Below are 15,395 nucleotides of genomic sequence, written 5' to 3' on the forward strand. Positions count from 1 at the left end.
ATGACCATAGAGAAATATAGAGGGGTGGGGAAAAATTGAGGCAAAGAAAAATAGTAAATAATAACACAATTTTACTGTGCGTTTCCTCAGACCAGACATTTTTTGATGATAATGCTTTAAAATTAAACTGTAAATTTGTACGTCAATGATAATTTTGTGGATTATGATAATGACAAATACTTAGATCTGCAATGTATTGGATGATAAACTGGTTTCAGAGAATGTTTCCAGCATCATTTTTCAGCAGACTCTGTTAATTGTTGAGCATGAGTTGAGTTGGTGGGATAATATGTCCGTTGTAGGCTTGTAGATGGGTAAACAGTGGTTGACTTCAGCCACACTACTCACTATACTGTTTGATTTAGTGAGCAATCATGTGGTATATCCTTAAAAACAAATGAGAGTCGGAAGACGGGAGACTTTTTGAAATGTTGCATGAATGATCTGCCTGTTTAAAGCGTGTGCCCTTGGAAGGGCAGATGGATGTGGGGTGACACTGGGGTGGCAAAGATCCCTTCACCCACTCTCGCTTTTAACAGGGGGGCTCTGATGCTCGCACAGTTGTGCACAAACACCCAAATGCTCAAACATGCACTTGGTAGATGTAATCTGGTGGTCATTATTGCAGACAAGGCAGTTTTGTGCTCCCCTGACAAACAGTGGGTTACGGTTCGGTTTCGGGTGTGCCTGTGGTTCAAATTATCACCAGTGTCCCAAAGACTGAAGGTCTCTCTTTCTACACTGAAAATACACTTTATATATTCATTTAACAAACTTATCAATGTTTGGTTATAAATAAGTTGCAAGTTCTTCATAAACATATAAAGATATGAACTTTTCACGACACTAATGCAAGTTTTTCAGAAAGCTAACTTGTTTTTATTACACAATGAATACTACAAAAAACCGCAACGTTTTCACGTGAATATTTATGTGCATAATGCATGTGCATAAAATATATTTTATGTTCCTTTTCTGTTTTGTTTTTGTGGCTGGTGGTTGTAATTGATGCACGGAGAAAGACTGAAGAAGTTATGCTATCAGGCCTGTTTCACATTTATTCTATATAAATAAAAGTAAATATTGTTTTCTTAACTTTACTGCATAAAAGTCACAGTGAAAAGAGATGTTAGCCAAAGTTTAAAAATAAACTGGCGCAGTAGTTAGCGCTCTTGTTTCATAGTAAGAAGGGGCTCCGGTCCTGAAACAGAATCACCAATGGGGGGGGGGCGGCTTTCTGTGTGGAGTTTGCATGTTCTCCCCTTGCATGCGTGGGTTTTCTCTGGGGACTCCGGCGTCCTCCCACTATCCAAAAACATGCTTCAAATGTTAATTGGTTGCTCTAAATTGTCCCTAGGTGTGAATGTGGGTATGTGATATGTAACCGTGCGACAGACTGGCGACCTGTCCATGACCTCCCCTGCCTTCGCCCACGAGTGGCCGGGATAGGCTCCACCAGCCCCGTGACCCTGAAAGGGACAAAACAGGTTTAGAAGATGAATGAATGTTGGACCAAAATTTGGTTTTAATAACTGACTTTACTTTAATTCTGGGGTTAAATTAGTTTGTTTTCAATCTAGTGTGCTTTGACATAAAAGTAAGCTATTTCATTCGTCCTTATTACTTCCTTCCTTATTACCACAACTATTGTGAATGAATTGGATCTTAAAATAGACTTTCTAACAATATCCTTAGTCTAAATGGCAAACAAGAATTGAACCTAAAATTTATTTTAAAAAATTATGGGGGGAACAAAATGCTGTTTTTTTTCCTACTTTGTTACGTCTTAAGCATGATATGTTTTTTCCAATCAATCATCCAAGAGAATGCGTTTACAATGTACGTAATAAATAACTTTAATTGCACCTTCCTCTGTCTCTACACCCGAAAAACCTGTTGAAACACAGTTGTTTTTTTCTTGTTTTTGATGCATCGGTTCAAATCTGCATCTATGTCAGTTGAGAATATTTGCTTTTAAAAACCACGATCCTGAAGATCTTTCTCACACACAGTGTTGGCGCTGGTAATGATTAGTGCAAGAAAGCCCTCAGTCTGACTGAGGGCTTTCTTGCACAACAAACCTGACTCAGAGCCGGTTACCAACACTTGTTTTTGAGTTTTTGAGCACGAACCCCTTTAACCCTTTTCTGTTAACGATTTACTGTGGAGTGCATGTTCATATTTAATATATTAAACTATTTATTCAACCTGCACACCATATGTGAGCTAAACAGCCGGTAATCTAAATTTATAACTAAGCTAAACTAATCATTGCTAGAGGTCTTAGTAAAATCTCTGCTTGTGTGGAAAGTGTGTCGGACAAGAAAGGAAAATAGGGCAGCAAAGCCCAGAAAAGAGCAAAAAGAAGGCTCCAGTGTAATCTTTAACTATCTCTCCCACTCTGTCTATCACTCTGTCTTACTGACATTCTCTCTGCCCTCATTCCTGGTTTCATACAATACTTCTTTAACCTATTAAACCCTAGGTATCTCAACCTTAAAGACCCACTCCAATGAAAATCATGTTTTGGTGTTTTTTAAAAATGTCTTGTAGCATTTGTCTCAAGACAAATATAAAGAAAATTTAAGATTATATATTATATTTGAGTATTCAACTTATCAAATTGTTGGGAATCAGGAGCCGTCGAAAAAAGGACATTTGAAAAAGCCTGCAGCAGAGATTTAGGTGCTACAGTATTACACCATTTCCTTAAGTCAATGATATTATTTTGCTGTTGCAGAACGATTGATAACATCATTAGCCGTTAGCATAACATCAATAATTAGCAAGGCGAGTGCGCTGTAAGTTTTAATGTCAGTTCATGTTACCGAATGTTCTCTTGTTATGGTAATTGGTTATGTAACAATCTCTACCTTCCCTAGACAAAAGTATAAATGTTAGATCAAGTTTTTGATGTTAATTGCTTTGATGTGGTTTTCTCACGTTGTCCCAGCTTGTAACAGTCAATCAAAATGTCGTAAGACTAGCGCTGTTTGTTGTGTTACAGTAGATATTGTCTACAGTGCATCTATCATTTATCTTTTTATCAGTTTTAAAGTCATTATGTCATTATGCATAACATTCCCACAAGCTATATTTACTGCAGTTTACCTTCTCCCTATTTTATTGTATTTTATTCTTCAAAACACATGTTAATTACACTACCGTCACATACTCCTCTTCTGTCCTCACATGCGCTGCTGAGGTTTCTCAGTTCCTCCTCTCCAGTAGCACATCCTCCAGCTCTGTTCCAGTCATATACACCTCAGCAGTGCAACAGTGAAATCTACTACGATGCAAGAACCTCTCAGTGGACTTGCCATAAAAGCCTAAACCATGTGGTCTCAAAACAGTTGTCAATCCTACAAGAAAAACCAGGAGAGTAAAGCTGTAGCAGGTTTTGTCAGATTAAAGAGGTGGTAGTATAGTTATTAGCAAAGGCATTAGCAAAACGCCACATTATATTTGTCAATGTCACTTGTTTACATGTTATATTATATACTTTAAGCTATTAATATTGCTTTTTAAATGTTTTAAATTGCTCATTTTTTGTATTTATTTCTTCATTTTTTTCTAAGTATTTTGATGTGCAATTGCATTGTTTACATAAAAGAATTGCTTAGACAAAGTTATTACATTTTTTGTGAGTATATCTATACACTAGCAGTGAAATTGACTGCAAAGCAAGAGGGCACCACCAAAAACCTTGTCTAGGGCACCAAATTGCTGTTGACGGCCCTGTTGCCCACAATTCAGAGGTAAATTTCTGATTAACTTTGTCCTAGAAAATGAGGTGTTTTTGGATTTTTGCCTAAAAATGTCACAATAATAAAAAGACCTCTGTGAACACTGAAAATCGATCAAAAGGTAACTGGAGTAGGGCTTTTTGAACAACTATCTAATGTACAAGTTTCCCACTGAAGACAGAGTACATGTACTGTGTCTGCAAGTGTATGATGGGAAAAATAGATTGCAGGATGGGTTTTGTTTTAGACTGATAATTGTTTGCATAATGAATCATCTTTTAGTGTTACATCAGTGGAGAGGACAGTTGTCTGCTTATCTAAGAGTGTTTATTTTGGTCCCGACTTTGACTGTTCGTTGAAATGACAAGTGGATATTGACTGGATTAACTCAGGCGCTGTGTTAACTTTATGGCCATACTTTCTCACACCAACATTAGTACAAGGTGTGGGAGAAGAGCCTTATTAAAAGAGAAAGAAATGACAGAAGACAGAAATGTAAAAACATTTTCTCCCCCATACATATATATTTTTAAGTAAGTAAGCAGTATTCCAGTAGAGCATTTGTTTGCCTCTAGAATATTTCTATTTATATCTTTAGTATTCACCATGCGCATCCACAGATGGTATGTTCCTTTCGCTTACCTTTCATTGTTGTTTGGACTGGGTCATCTTCTCTCTTGTCTGGTTTTCTGATTGCAATATCAAATATGAAATCATACCCTTAAGATACAAAATACATCCAGAATCAGATTTTTACCTTTTTCCGCACAGATGCCAAACATTTTAGTTTTTTACAGGCTAAAGTGAAAACAATTGCACTCTATACCTAAAAATCAACTTTTGCATTCATTAGTGTTAAATTCCATGATGTAAAAAAACAAGCAGGCAGACAAAGATAGACTTTTGGATTGTGTTACACAAAACCCGCATGAAAAAAGGAATGGAGGCTTAATAGGAAGAGATTTATTGTAAAAAAAAAAAAAAAAAGACGAAATTGGTTTGTCCAAAAAATGTTTATATCTGTGTTTTGAATCAATTTTTACTATATATTATTGGATGCAACTTTATTTCATTCAAAAAATTAATTACAAAATCTATCATGTCAGTATTCATTACTTTATTTTATGGACTTTAATGCACTAACCTGAAAATTATACCTTAAACGTGTCTTTAAATTGTTTTCTTTAAAAAGGGGATTTATTTTTAACATCTTTAAAAAAAAAAAACTTCCCAGCATTGTAGATATATTTTGGTCTGCTAATGCCGGGAAAGTTGTGAATTATCCCAGAATCCCTTTGTGAAGGTGGTTTAGTTTATAAGCGCATGCATTGCTATGTTCATAGGGTACAGAAAGTCTTGAATCTGGAAATGTCCTCTCTGTTATTTACATGCTACTTTTCTATACTTCTTCTTAATTTTGTCTGTATTTGACAGCCGATGGAATATGTAGTCAGGCGGTCTAGAGTGCGTTTTTGTCAGCGCTCGTTGCACCACAGCAGGTGCGTGTGTGTTTGCACGCCCACGTGCTGTACGTGTCATTAAAGCTCGATTTGCTTACTGCTGAATTAGTGCGTGTTTGTGGGAGAGTGAACACCAGGAAGATGAGCCGACTCAACGTCAGCAGCTATTAATGAATGAAGAAATGAGGAAGCCAGACGAGATAATGGAGATTAGATTGGCTTCGGAAACCCTCAGCTCACTTTTACTCACTTTAGAGGGTTTGCGTGATAAATATAGCAATTCTTTTGTGTGCTCATACGAGGAGATAATAATTTTAGGAACTGTAATGACAAATTCAAACATGAGCAGCTCTTTATATTTTTCTCAATTGACTGTTTGTTTTATTATATAAACAGGAGCTTATCGGATTGACGTAGCAAACAGACTGATCAGTAAATGAATGACAGCCTGTACATACACGCCGTGGTGGGTGGATCAATCTGTGCATGCCAGCTGCTCAGCTAAGACACTGTGTGTCAGCATTCATTTTTGCTTCTTTCTAAAAGCATCAGCTAAATATCTAAAATTGAACTGTTAATGGGCTAATGAATTAGCACCAAAATGTTACTCTTTTAACATTTTTTAGTACAATTGTGAAAATAAAAAAAATCTTGCATCTCCAAAGAGAGAGAAGCAACAAGTGTCCTGGTTTTCTTTGAGAACTGGAACTTAAAGAATTGGGAATCCTAAAAATGTATCTTAGGATGTATTCAGACTGGGGAAATCCTTTGTCCTGGATCGAGTCAGCTTAATTTGTTCTGGATCGAGTCCCAAACCTTTCGTTTGGTCTGCATTCAGACTGGCATCAAGCAGCCCATTCTGTTACGGGCCAAAGCCTGTAAACAAGATCATGTGACTAAAGATCTCTTCAGTCGTTGACCAGGAACTACGAGGGCGGGTCAAAACAACAAGAGAAAGACAGACGTGCTGTGCTTTACAATTCTTATCGGGACAGTTGACCTATTAACTGTCTCTGAGGGAACCAAAAATCAGTTCGATTGGAAACGAACCAAGACCACCTTGAAAGATGGTTCCTAGAGTGTTTCTTGGTCCCGTACCAGGATCTGCTTGGGTTTATTCAGACTGAAATTTTGTTCTGGATTATCGGGGAAAATGAACTCTGGTTCACTTAAAACGAACAAATATGTCCAGTCTGAATAAACTATGTAGCACTAAAGGTGCTTCAGACAAAGTTTTAGTCAGGGACCAGGAAGCTTCAGTTCGCTCGGAGATGCCTCAGTCTGAATACAATCCCTTCCCGGAGCGGTGCAACTGCACCAAAACGGCTGACATAAACACAGTATGAATGTAGCAACAGATGAGCCACGGACAAATATAAAGCAGTGTCTGTCGTGTTATCAAACAGAAAAAAGGGGCCAACTGTTAATTTGTAGAACGTTTATTTTAACACCACTTTCATACTTTCCTGTGTTTTGCTATGCGGCATGCACCAGGCAAGCGCTGCTGTGACGTTATCCTAAAAGCTACCGGTACCTTGTAGTTCCTTAACAGAATTCTCCTTAAATAAAACAATGACACTACAAAGATGAGCCACAACAACTCATTAAAATGCTGTCGGATGGATTCAGACTCATTTAAAAATATTTTTAATGTGATGCACATGCTTCTCACTGGTTTCCCGACAAGTCTATATGTAATAAACACTTATCAGTGTACATTTTTAACTGTCTGCTTGCCAGTAACCGCCCTGCAACATGCCCCCACCAGACCAAAAACGTAATTAAAGATCGTTCTACCTGACTTTGCGAAAGGCGTTCAAAGTTTGTGAGCGAAACATAAAGTTTGAATGAACTAAAAGCACATATTTTCTGCCTCTAGTTGCTTTGCTCCACCATCATAATTCCTGACCAATGAGTGAAGAGATATTTAGTTTTAATTTTTTTTATATATATATATATATATATATATATATATATATATATATATATATATATATATATATATATATATATATAAAATTCTTTTATTTTTTATTTTTATTTTTTTAAGCTTTGGTCCGCAACAGCAAAGTCCCCTTGACGGCAGTTTGAATTCAGACCAAATGCAAGGTTCAGGACTCGACCCGGACCTAATTAGGCAGACTGGGTCCGCACTAATGTATTTATTCAGTCCGAAAACACCCTAAAACGGCCAGATGCTCCAGCACACAGATAACATCTTTTTATACATCTATACCGTTTTCTATGGATTAGTAAGCTCACTAATTTTCAAATGTGATGCAACTTAAATAAGTATTACTTATAATAACCACTGGTTTCCTTAAACTTTAAATAAAAACAACAGGAAGATCAATAAACACATTTCTAGAGCTTCATGTCTTCGTTCAGAGAGATGCTGTATTTTCTCCTCTGCTCTTTAATTAGCTGGAGGAAAGATTTCCTTACTTCTATCAGTTTGGGAGAGGTCTGCATGTGTGCATCCAGCTGTACATCCCCCTCAGTCTCTTATCTGTGTAACCACTGGCCAGTAGTTACTAGCAGCCATCTGGCATTTTTGCTCTGAGTTGGTTTTTGTACTCGCCAACTTCTTAACCCACAAAAAAGGTTTCCTCTTACTCATTTTTTTAAAATCTATTTCTATATTTAGCTGCCCCCCCCCCCCCCCCCCCCCATCTGATTTAGGTTTAGCTTTAGTGGCCTATGGAACCAAAATACAACTTTTTTTTTTAATCTACCATTATGTTTTACCTATTGGCCATCATAAACTAATGGCAATCCATGATACTGTAAGTCTAATATCTCTTTATTATTTCAATAACTAATATTTGAATGGGGTTTCAATGTAAAGAAATTCTTGAGTTTTTTAGTTTGATTAAAAAAATGAAATTACAGATTGGAGAAATAACTCCAGATTTATACATTAAAGAAAACCAGATATTAAAATGTCACAGTTTAAACAATTTCTTAACCACACAGACAAACTAGAATAAGACAAATTATACGGATGTCTTAACAGAGGACATGAGGTTGGCTAATGTTAAGGTAGAAGATGTTCATGATAGAGTGAGGTGGAAAACGATGATTCGCTGTGGCGACCCCTGATGGGAAAAGCCGAAAGAGAAAGAAGAAGATACATCTTGTTGCCAAATCTTTCAGAAAAGTGCAAAAATCATGAGCTTTTTTTCGCTCTAAACGGTTGCCCATTATTATCAACTACTGTTTTTTTTAATGCCTATTTTCAAACTACAGCTTCCAAGCGCTTAGTTAATGAGACCTAATAAGGAAAAACGTTGACGACTTGTCTTACTCAAGACTTTAACTGAATAAACTCGTCAGTGTATTCAGATCTTTCTAATTCACTGGACTTCTGAGGACCCCTTTTTCTCAGTTCAAAAACCCACACAGACTCTCTTTGTGCCAGCACAGTGTGACATTCCTCGGAACAGCCTGGGAGGGTGTTGACAGCACAGACAGACTTTGCAACTGGACATCAGATTGCCAACAATTTGACGTTGTTAGCACCGTTTTTCATGTTTGAATTACATGTCTTTTTCATTGTTTTTTTTGTTTTAAAAGCTTGCAAAACCAAATACAAATGTTTTAAAATGTTTTCTGAACAATGGCTTGTATTTATAAATGGCCATTTTGGCTTAACTTCTGCATGCCATTAATGGATATTAGCATTTTTCCACACGTGTGCATTTGATCAGTATATAATCACAGTACACATCTTGTATTTGTGTTAATCAGATCTGTTTTAGGTCTTCAAAAAGTACAAAAATGCCAAAGAAATGCAGTGATTGTATCCTTTGTTTTTGTTCTTCAAAATACTTAAATATGTTCAGCATATTTGACCTCTGCATGTTTTACAAGTACAGATAAAAATCTGATAAAGGCGTCAGAGTTTATTGACTTATTCTTGACAGAACAGTTTTATATATTTTAATGGCCAATTCATTTCTATTAACTGTTTTTTTCTATTTTGTTACTTTTTTTTAACCTTAAACTATTCATTTTTAAAATTCCTGCTTGTTGTATGTTTGCTTTTAAAGAGGGTGTGGATGTTCCACAGTCTTCTCCATTTCAGTACGATAGTGTTCATTCATTCCTAAGTCAAGTTCTTCAAGTGTCACATTCATTCATCCATCCATCTAGCCGTCTCTCTCCCACTGTTATTCTACTGGGTGTGGTTGATCAGTTTCACCCTGCCACTCGCACAAATCACGATATGGCCAAAACACATGGGATTTCAACTCATTAACAACTTACAGAAGAATGTGGATCCATGATGCCAGAAAAGAGATTGGTTTCTGGTCATTACTCATTTACCAAAACCCCACCCACCCTTTTAGTGGGAGAAGAGGAAGCTACACTTACAAACAAGCACACAGAAAAGATTGGACCTGCATGCACCATCATGCCTCTTTGTGAGATCCATACCATCTGAAAATAAAAGATTTCAAGATACTTCTCTGAGATTTGAACTTAATCCATTCCATAATGGTGAGCTAGCAAAGTACCCCCCCCCCCCTTAAATGTACTTTGCTTACAAATTAACATAGGTAAACACAACGTGTTTGGCAAATCCTAGGCACCATTTCTTTCCCAGAAAGTAACTACTTAGAATGGAATCTGTTTTGATTGTCTGTTACTGTAATATAAATACGATGTTGTCTATTCTCTCTTCAATTCCGTGGATGTAAAAGTCAGTAAGGAGTCAGTACTGGCACCTTACTAACAATTAGATTTTGGTGATTGGGAACCATAAGATAGCATCACCCGTACATCATAAGTGCATACATCTTACATTAGCCTTAAAATTACTTCACGTCAAGCGTCAAGGAAACGGCAAGACACACCTCCGCTCCCTTTAAGATGCAGCCACTCTTTTCTACAATCCTCCACAACCCAAAAAACCCAAATTACCCATACAAGTCAAACCTCATACGGATGCATGTGACTAAGGCTTCAGTTAGTTTAATGCTAAATGCACTAACACGTGATATTTTAAGAAACTGGACACAAAAAAAACACAACAGCTGGCAAAATGACCCAATTGAGAAATTATTTTTTAACATACCGAGTTCAGAAATTCATTTTTCATTTAAGTATTTAAACAGATCATGCTTCAAAGATAAACACATAACTTAGATTTGATAGTAAGTATGTTACAAGTTGAAATGCATTTCATGATATTGCACTATTTGAGTAATACTTGCAATATTTCTTTAATAACTTGTTGACCAGCTTTGTGGGGATTTTTTGTGTGGCAACTTTGTGTAAGCAGTAAATGGCTGAGTAACTACTAGTTACTCTTCGCATCCTGGAAACGATGCCAAACTTGGAAATGCACAGTTTTCTGATGTTTTTTCTTCGCAAAATACATTTTCAAATTTTTCGGTGTAGTTTTAACACTTGCCGTTTTTTCTCTCTCATGTTGGTTGATACTGGATGTCATTTTTTTCCACTTGGTTTTTCACTGATTCTGGCTAATTTTTCAGTCCTGAAGGTGTGTTGTGTGGAAGGCACTTCTGTAATTCCCTAAATAATTTGGTAGACAGCAGTCAGATGGCTACAGGACTTATAAAGCAAATTTCCTTTTGGAAGTTACATAATGCAGTGTTGAGTTTTAGGGAAAGATAAATTTCAGTCGGTGCTCCCAGGCGTCTCACTGGAAGTTGATTACATAAAAATGTAATTTGAATTTAAAAATATTACTTTAGCATTATGAGTCAGCTCCAAGGGAAATTGTAATAAATTATAGTTCTGCACAAAACTGCATGCTAGTTAAAGAAAATGTATTTCTTTAATTCTGGTTGTTCATAATTAGATTTTTCTTTCATTTCCCTCTTTTTTTCCTGTAATTTCCCCAATGTTTATAAGGTTAAACAGGATTTCCTCTTCTGTATTCTTTAATATCTCTGTCTGACATGTGGATATTTTGTCCTCAATATTCTTCTTCCATAGTTCTGCTGTACCTAAATAACAATTTACAAGATCTGATATTTTGCATATTTGCTTAAATTTAGATTTAGTAAAATGTTATTTTAACCTTTTTTTGTCTATAATTTTTTGTGCCTAAACGGCTATTTCAATTTTGTATCCTTTTTTGTGTTTCAGGGGGGACAAGAGATATTGGATCAGCTTTGACCAGGATGTGTATGAGACATCGCAGCATAGAGGCTAAACTCAAACAGTTCTCCATGTAAGAAACATTACATATTTCAATACTGTTGCCGTTTCTCATTTGTGCAATGTACTGTCATGTAAATATGTATTTTCATTTCTGCTGGGGGGGGTGTAACATGTTGACCCTATTTAATCTTGAAGAACACAAATGTATCATCTGGATATACAGTCATGTTTTTAGAATACTTTATAAAGCAAAGGACCAAGACAGCTCCTTTGTGGACTTCCACACTTAAGGGTTACAGTAATGATGCTTTCAATGGTACTGCTACTTAACATTAGACATGTTTTTCATTTGCCACTTTCCACTATGACATTGAGAATAGCAGTTTTCCAAAATCGTAGGTTGACGGTTGTATTGGTAAAACCGTATGGCAAAAAACCAAAACCACAACACCTACCAATAGCTTCCCAACACAATCGTCAGTAAGGGCTGTCAGGGCTGTGCTAGTAGTAAAATCTTCTTCCTGCATGCTGGATATTAGAAAGAACACAATTTAATTTAAAATAGAAGCACAGATAACATATTTGATTTGAAGACCTACTCTACTGTGTGTTTTTGGTGTTTTTAACATGTTCTTTTAGGATTTTCTGATGATGGAGGACATACAAAACTAGGATTCAAATTGCGTTTCTGAGTATTTCTTTTTTCAAAGCATTGTGAATCAGGAGTGCAAGGAAAAATGCCATTTGAAAAAGATTGCATTTGTTCCGTACAAACTAGCATTGGCAGGCCATTTCGATGCATTCAATTGCAGACAAATACATCCATTTGTCCTTGTTTTGCTCCTCCGAGCTGCTGTCATCTTGCTCAAGACTCTAGGGCTGGGTAGCTCCAACTTTGCTCAACATTTTTGTTGCAGCACTAATGTTGACATGGGACGTGAGGGGCTGTAAGCTAGTGGGAGAGAATGTAAACAAAGGGATGATGGGAAATGGGGGAAGCCCCACTCCCCACCAGCAGTCCCACCCACAACTCTGAGACCAGTTTTTAAGAACTCCTGCTGCTCTGCAGAATGGGACACTGTGTTTTAGAAAACGACACAGGTTTTTTGAGTTTGGCTAAAAACAGCACAATCATAATTAAAAGAAGACTGGGAATGCTTTAAAAATGGATCAAAAGATGATTGGGGTGAGACTATAAGGATAGTTTTACCCTTCCATCTTGGCTAAATGTAACATTGCCGAAGCCCGGTGCTTTTGAAACAAACCTCTTGAGAGTTTTTGGACAATGTCCTGTTCTGAAGCTGAGGATTCTCTACCCACCTGTCAATCCAAAAAGCATGTCTCTTTACGTTGGGATAAATTGGACCCAACTTGCTGGTGTAGAAGTGCTGGCTGTTTGCTGAACTGATCTGGCTTTTCCAGCTGCTTTGGTTTTCTACTAAGCCCCAGACAGGAAGTCTGAGTGCTGCCCTATGGTTTTGACATTCTTGCTGTATGGGTGACAGTGACTCTTGCTGAGGAATGCTAGAGACAACTTGTCTGGCAGTACGAATGTCTATGGTATCCAAGTAAAAATGCACACACTTGTACCTCTCAACCCCCATCTTCTCACACACACACACACATTAGGGGATCTTTAATTTTAGTTGGCATTTCAACAGAGATTCCTTTTTGGTCTCCATAGCAGGAGCTGCACACTATGGGGCCACGATTGCCCCCCACCCACTGACAAACACTTTCTCAAGAAGCCTCCACGAAGGGAAGGACGACAGCTGTGCACCTCTGACACACAGCGTCTGAGACACAGTCACAAATAAGTCTAGGAAGGCTGACAGTCTGCTGATGACAGCGCTGTATACACATTTTATTTACCTCTGTAATCACAAGTTTTTATTTCTCACTATCTGTTTTTTTTTCCCACCCCCTTAACCTGTTAATGATTGACACATGAATGTATCTCGAACAAACAAACCAGACGTGATGTTGTGCAAGTTCTGCATGTCTGAAGCCAGACAGTCTGCATGCTGCTATGACCCATTTAGACCTTAGGTGCCCTTTAATCACACAAGTGGCATTGCTAATGTGTTGCATCGGAGCTTTAATAAAAGATATAAATGAAATCTGTTTGAATAATACATCTTTTTATTAATGGCAGTATTTTTACAGAAAAACTTTTCACTTCACAGCTTCATTTTTATGTTTTCTTTTTTAAGGACCAGTTGACTCCTTTGTATCACATCAGAAGTATTTAAACTAAGAGCCTGTTTTCTTCCCCAGGTGCTTTCTGGAGGGTTTGATTAACCCTCTTCAGGAACAGATGGAAGAGTGGAAAAGAGGGGTCAACACTTTGGATAAGGACCATGCTAAAGGTGAAGCTAAATAAGTACTAGATGTCACCCCTAAGAAAACCTTTTTTAGAGATCCTAATTTTCTGTTTGCACCATAGTTCATTTTGCTTTCTCACCTCAGCTGCATAGTTGTTGCATCCAACTCTCTAAATGTCCAACTTAGTTCTGTACGTGTTTTTTTTCCCCTTTTGTTTTCTGTTGAAACAGAGTACAAAAAAGCTCGACAGGAGATCAAAAAGAAGTCATCAGACACTCTGAAGCTTCAGAAAAAAGCAAAGAAAGGTAAGGAAAAGGAAAAATCCTTCTTTTATTACTTTAGATAATTAAGAAATTTGGAGAAAAAGAGTGTAATGCATGTGATTTATTGGGTCTGGAGCCATATAACATTTAAACAATCAAGAATCTGAAGATGTTGTTAACTTCCCATGTTTAATGCACCAAAATGGTGAATAATATGAATTGTATTTTTAAATAGGGTTTATGTTTTTGACAAAAGTCCTTCAATCATCCTATCCTAACCTAAACAAAAAGGCCTTTTCCATTTTAATTTCTTGGCTAAATTTGAACTGTACGCTTGTTATGTTAGTGCAGTTTTTTGGTTGACAGGAGGTTAATACTTCTGGTTTAAGTCGAGGATTATAAATAGGCTGATATGTTATCGCCCTTTTCTTGATTAAAGTTATCTCTTGGGAATCCAACATCTGTGACTGAATGAAAGAGCAAAACAAACGAGATGAAAACTTGTTAGGATAAATAAGTTTACTTTCATTTCAAAAATCTCTCAAATAACTAAATATATTTTTACATTATTGGGCTTAAGTGGGAAGCAAATGTACTTTTATTAATGTGCAGATGAAGTAAGGCCTAAACATTACCTTACTTGGTAGTCAGTTTTTAACAGAGCTTGTTCCCAGTGCAGTTCTCTTGGCTTAAGGTTTCACATCAACATCTATCTCAAAGCCTCCCAAATGTAAACACACAGAAAACAGAATTAGTTGACTATCAATGTGTTATTCTTGAGCACATTAATAGTATAAATAAAGAGGTAATGATTTAACAGATTGTGTTAATGTAAGTTTGCAATAGAATGTACTGTAAACTAAATACAGATGAAACAAATGATTAGAAACGCAAAAGACTAATCTAAAAAAGACTTTACTTTTACTTTAAAGCTTATTGAATTCAAACACTTTTACATTTTTATCCAACAAAACTTGAAGCATCTTCAGGGAGATGTACATTTGAATGAAGAGTCTTTAGTATGAAGTGCCAACAGTTTTTTTTAGCTGACATGGATCTTTTCCTTTCCTTGTCTTGTTTCAATGCCATCTTTCAACCTATGCTGCCCTGCAGCTGATAATCTCGGTAAGTCAGTCTGTGGGTTACACAGTTCACATTTTACCTATTCTTCAGGCAGCCGTGGTTGAAACAGTTTTTTTTATGCAGAGATGGAATATATTGGAAATGCTGCAAAAACTTTATATGAAACTTTTAATAGCAATAAGAAAGGAAGAACATAATCTGCTCTAACTCGTATACATCTTAGGACCACTGTGGTTTTACAATCTCACTGTTTCCACTTTTAAGTTCAATGTCTAGTTAACATGTTCGTCTCCAGTAGGTGCCTTATATTTGGTTTGCTTATTAAACATACTGCTTTCAATAGTGAAACCAATAAGGAGCAAGTTTTGCCCCCTTTTTTTTTT

General features: G+C 36.7%; 1 protein-coding gene across 17 annotated transcripts in view; it reads left to right on the forward strand.

The window, feature by feature from the left end:
• Nucleotides 1-15,395, forward strand: part of LOC101157392 (protein MTSS 1) — a 44,617-nt gene that overhangs the window by 14,435 nt on the left and 14,787 nt on the right. For 9 of the 17 annotated variants that reach the window (XM_020710016.3, XM_020710020.3, XM_020710019.3 and 6 more), the window contains exons 4-7: nt 11,327-11,411; nt 13,619-13,710; nt 13,897-13,971; nt 15,043-15,054. In XM_020710016.3, the coding sequence (XP_020565675.1) occupies nt 11,327-11,411; nt 13,619-13,710; nt 13,897-13,971; nt 15,043-15,054 (264 nt within the window). The remainder of the gene's footprint in view (nt 1-11,326; nt 11,412-13,618; nt 13,711-13,896; nt 13,972-15,042; nt 15,055-15,395) is intronic. The other 8 variants (XM_011484979.4, XM_078933312.1, XM_078933309.1 and 5 more) reach the window with 1 other exon arrangement.

Source organism: Oryzias latipes, chromosome 16 (genome assembly GCF_053564925.1).
Source record: "Oryzias latipes strain Hd-rR chromosome 16, Olatipes_Hd-rR_3.1".
In the NCBI taxonomy this organism is placed as follows: domain Eukaryota; kingdom Metazoa; phylum Chordata; class Actinopteri; order Beloniformes; family Adrianichthyidae; genus Oryzias; species Oryzias latipes.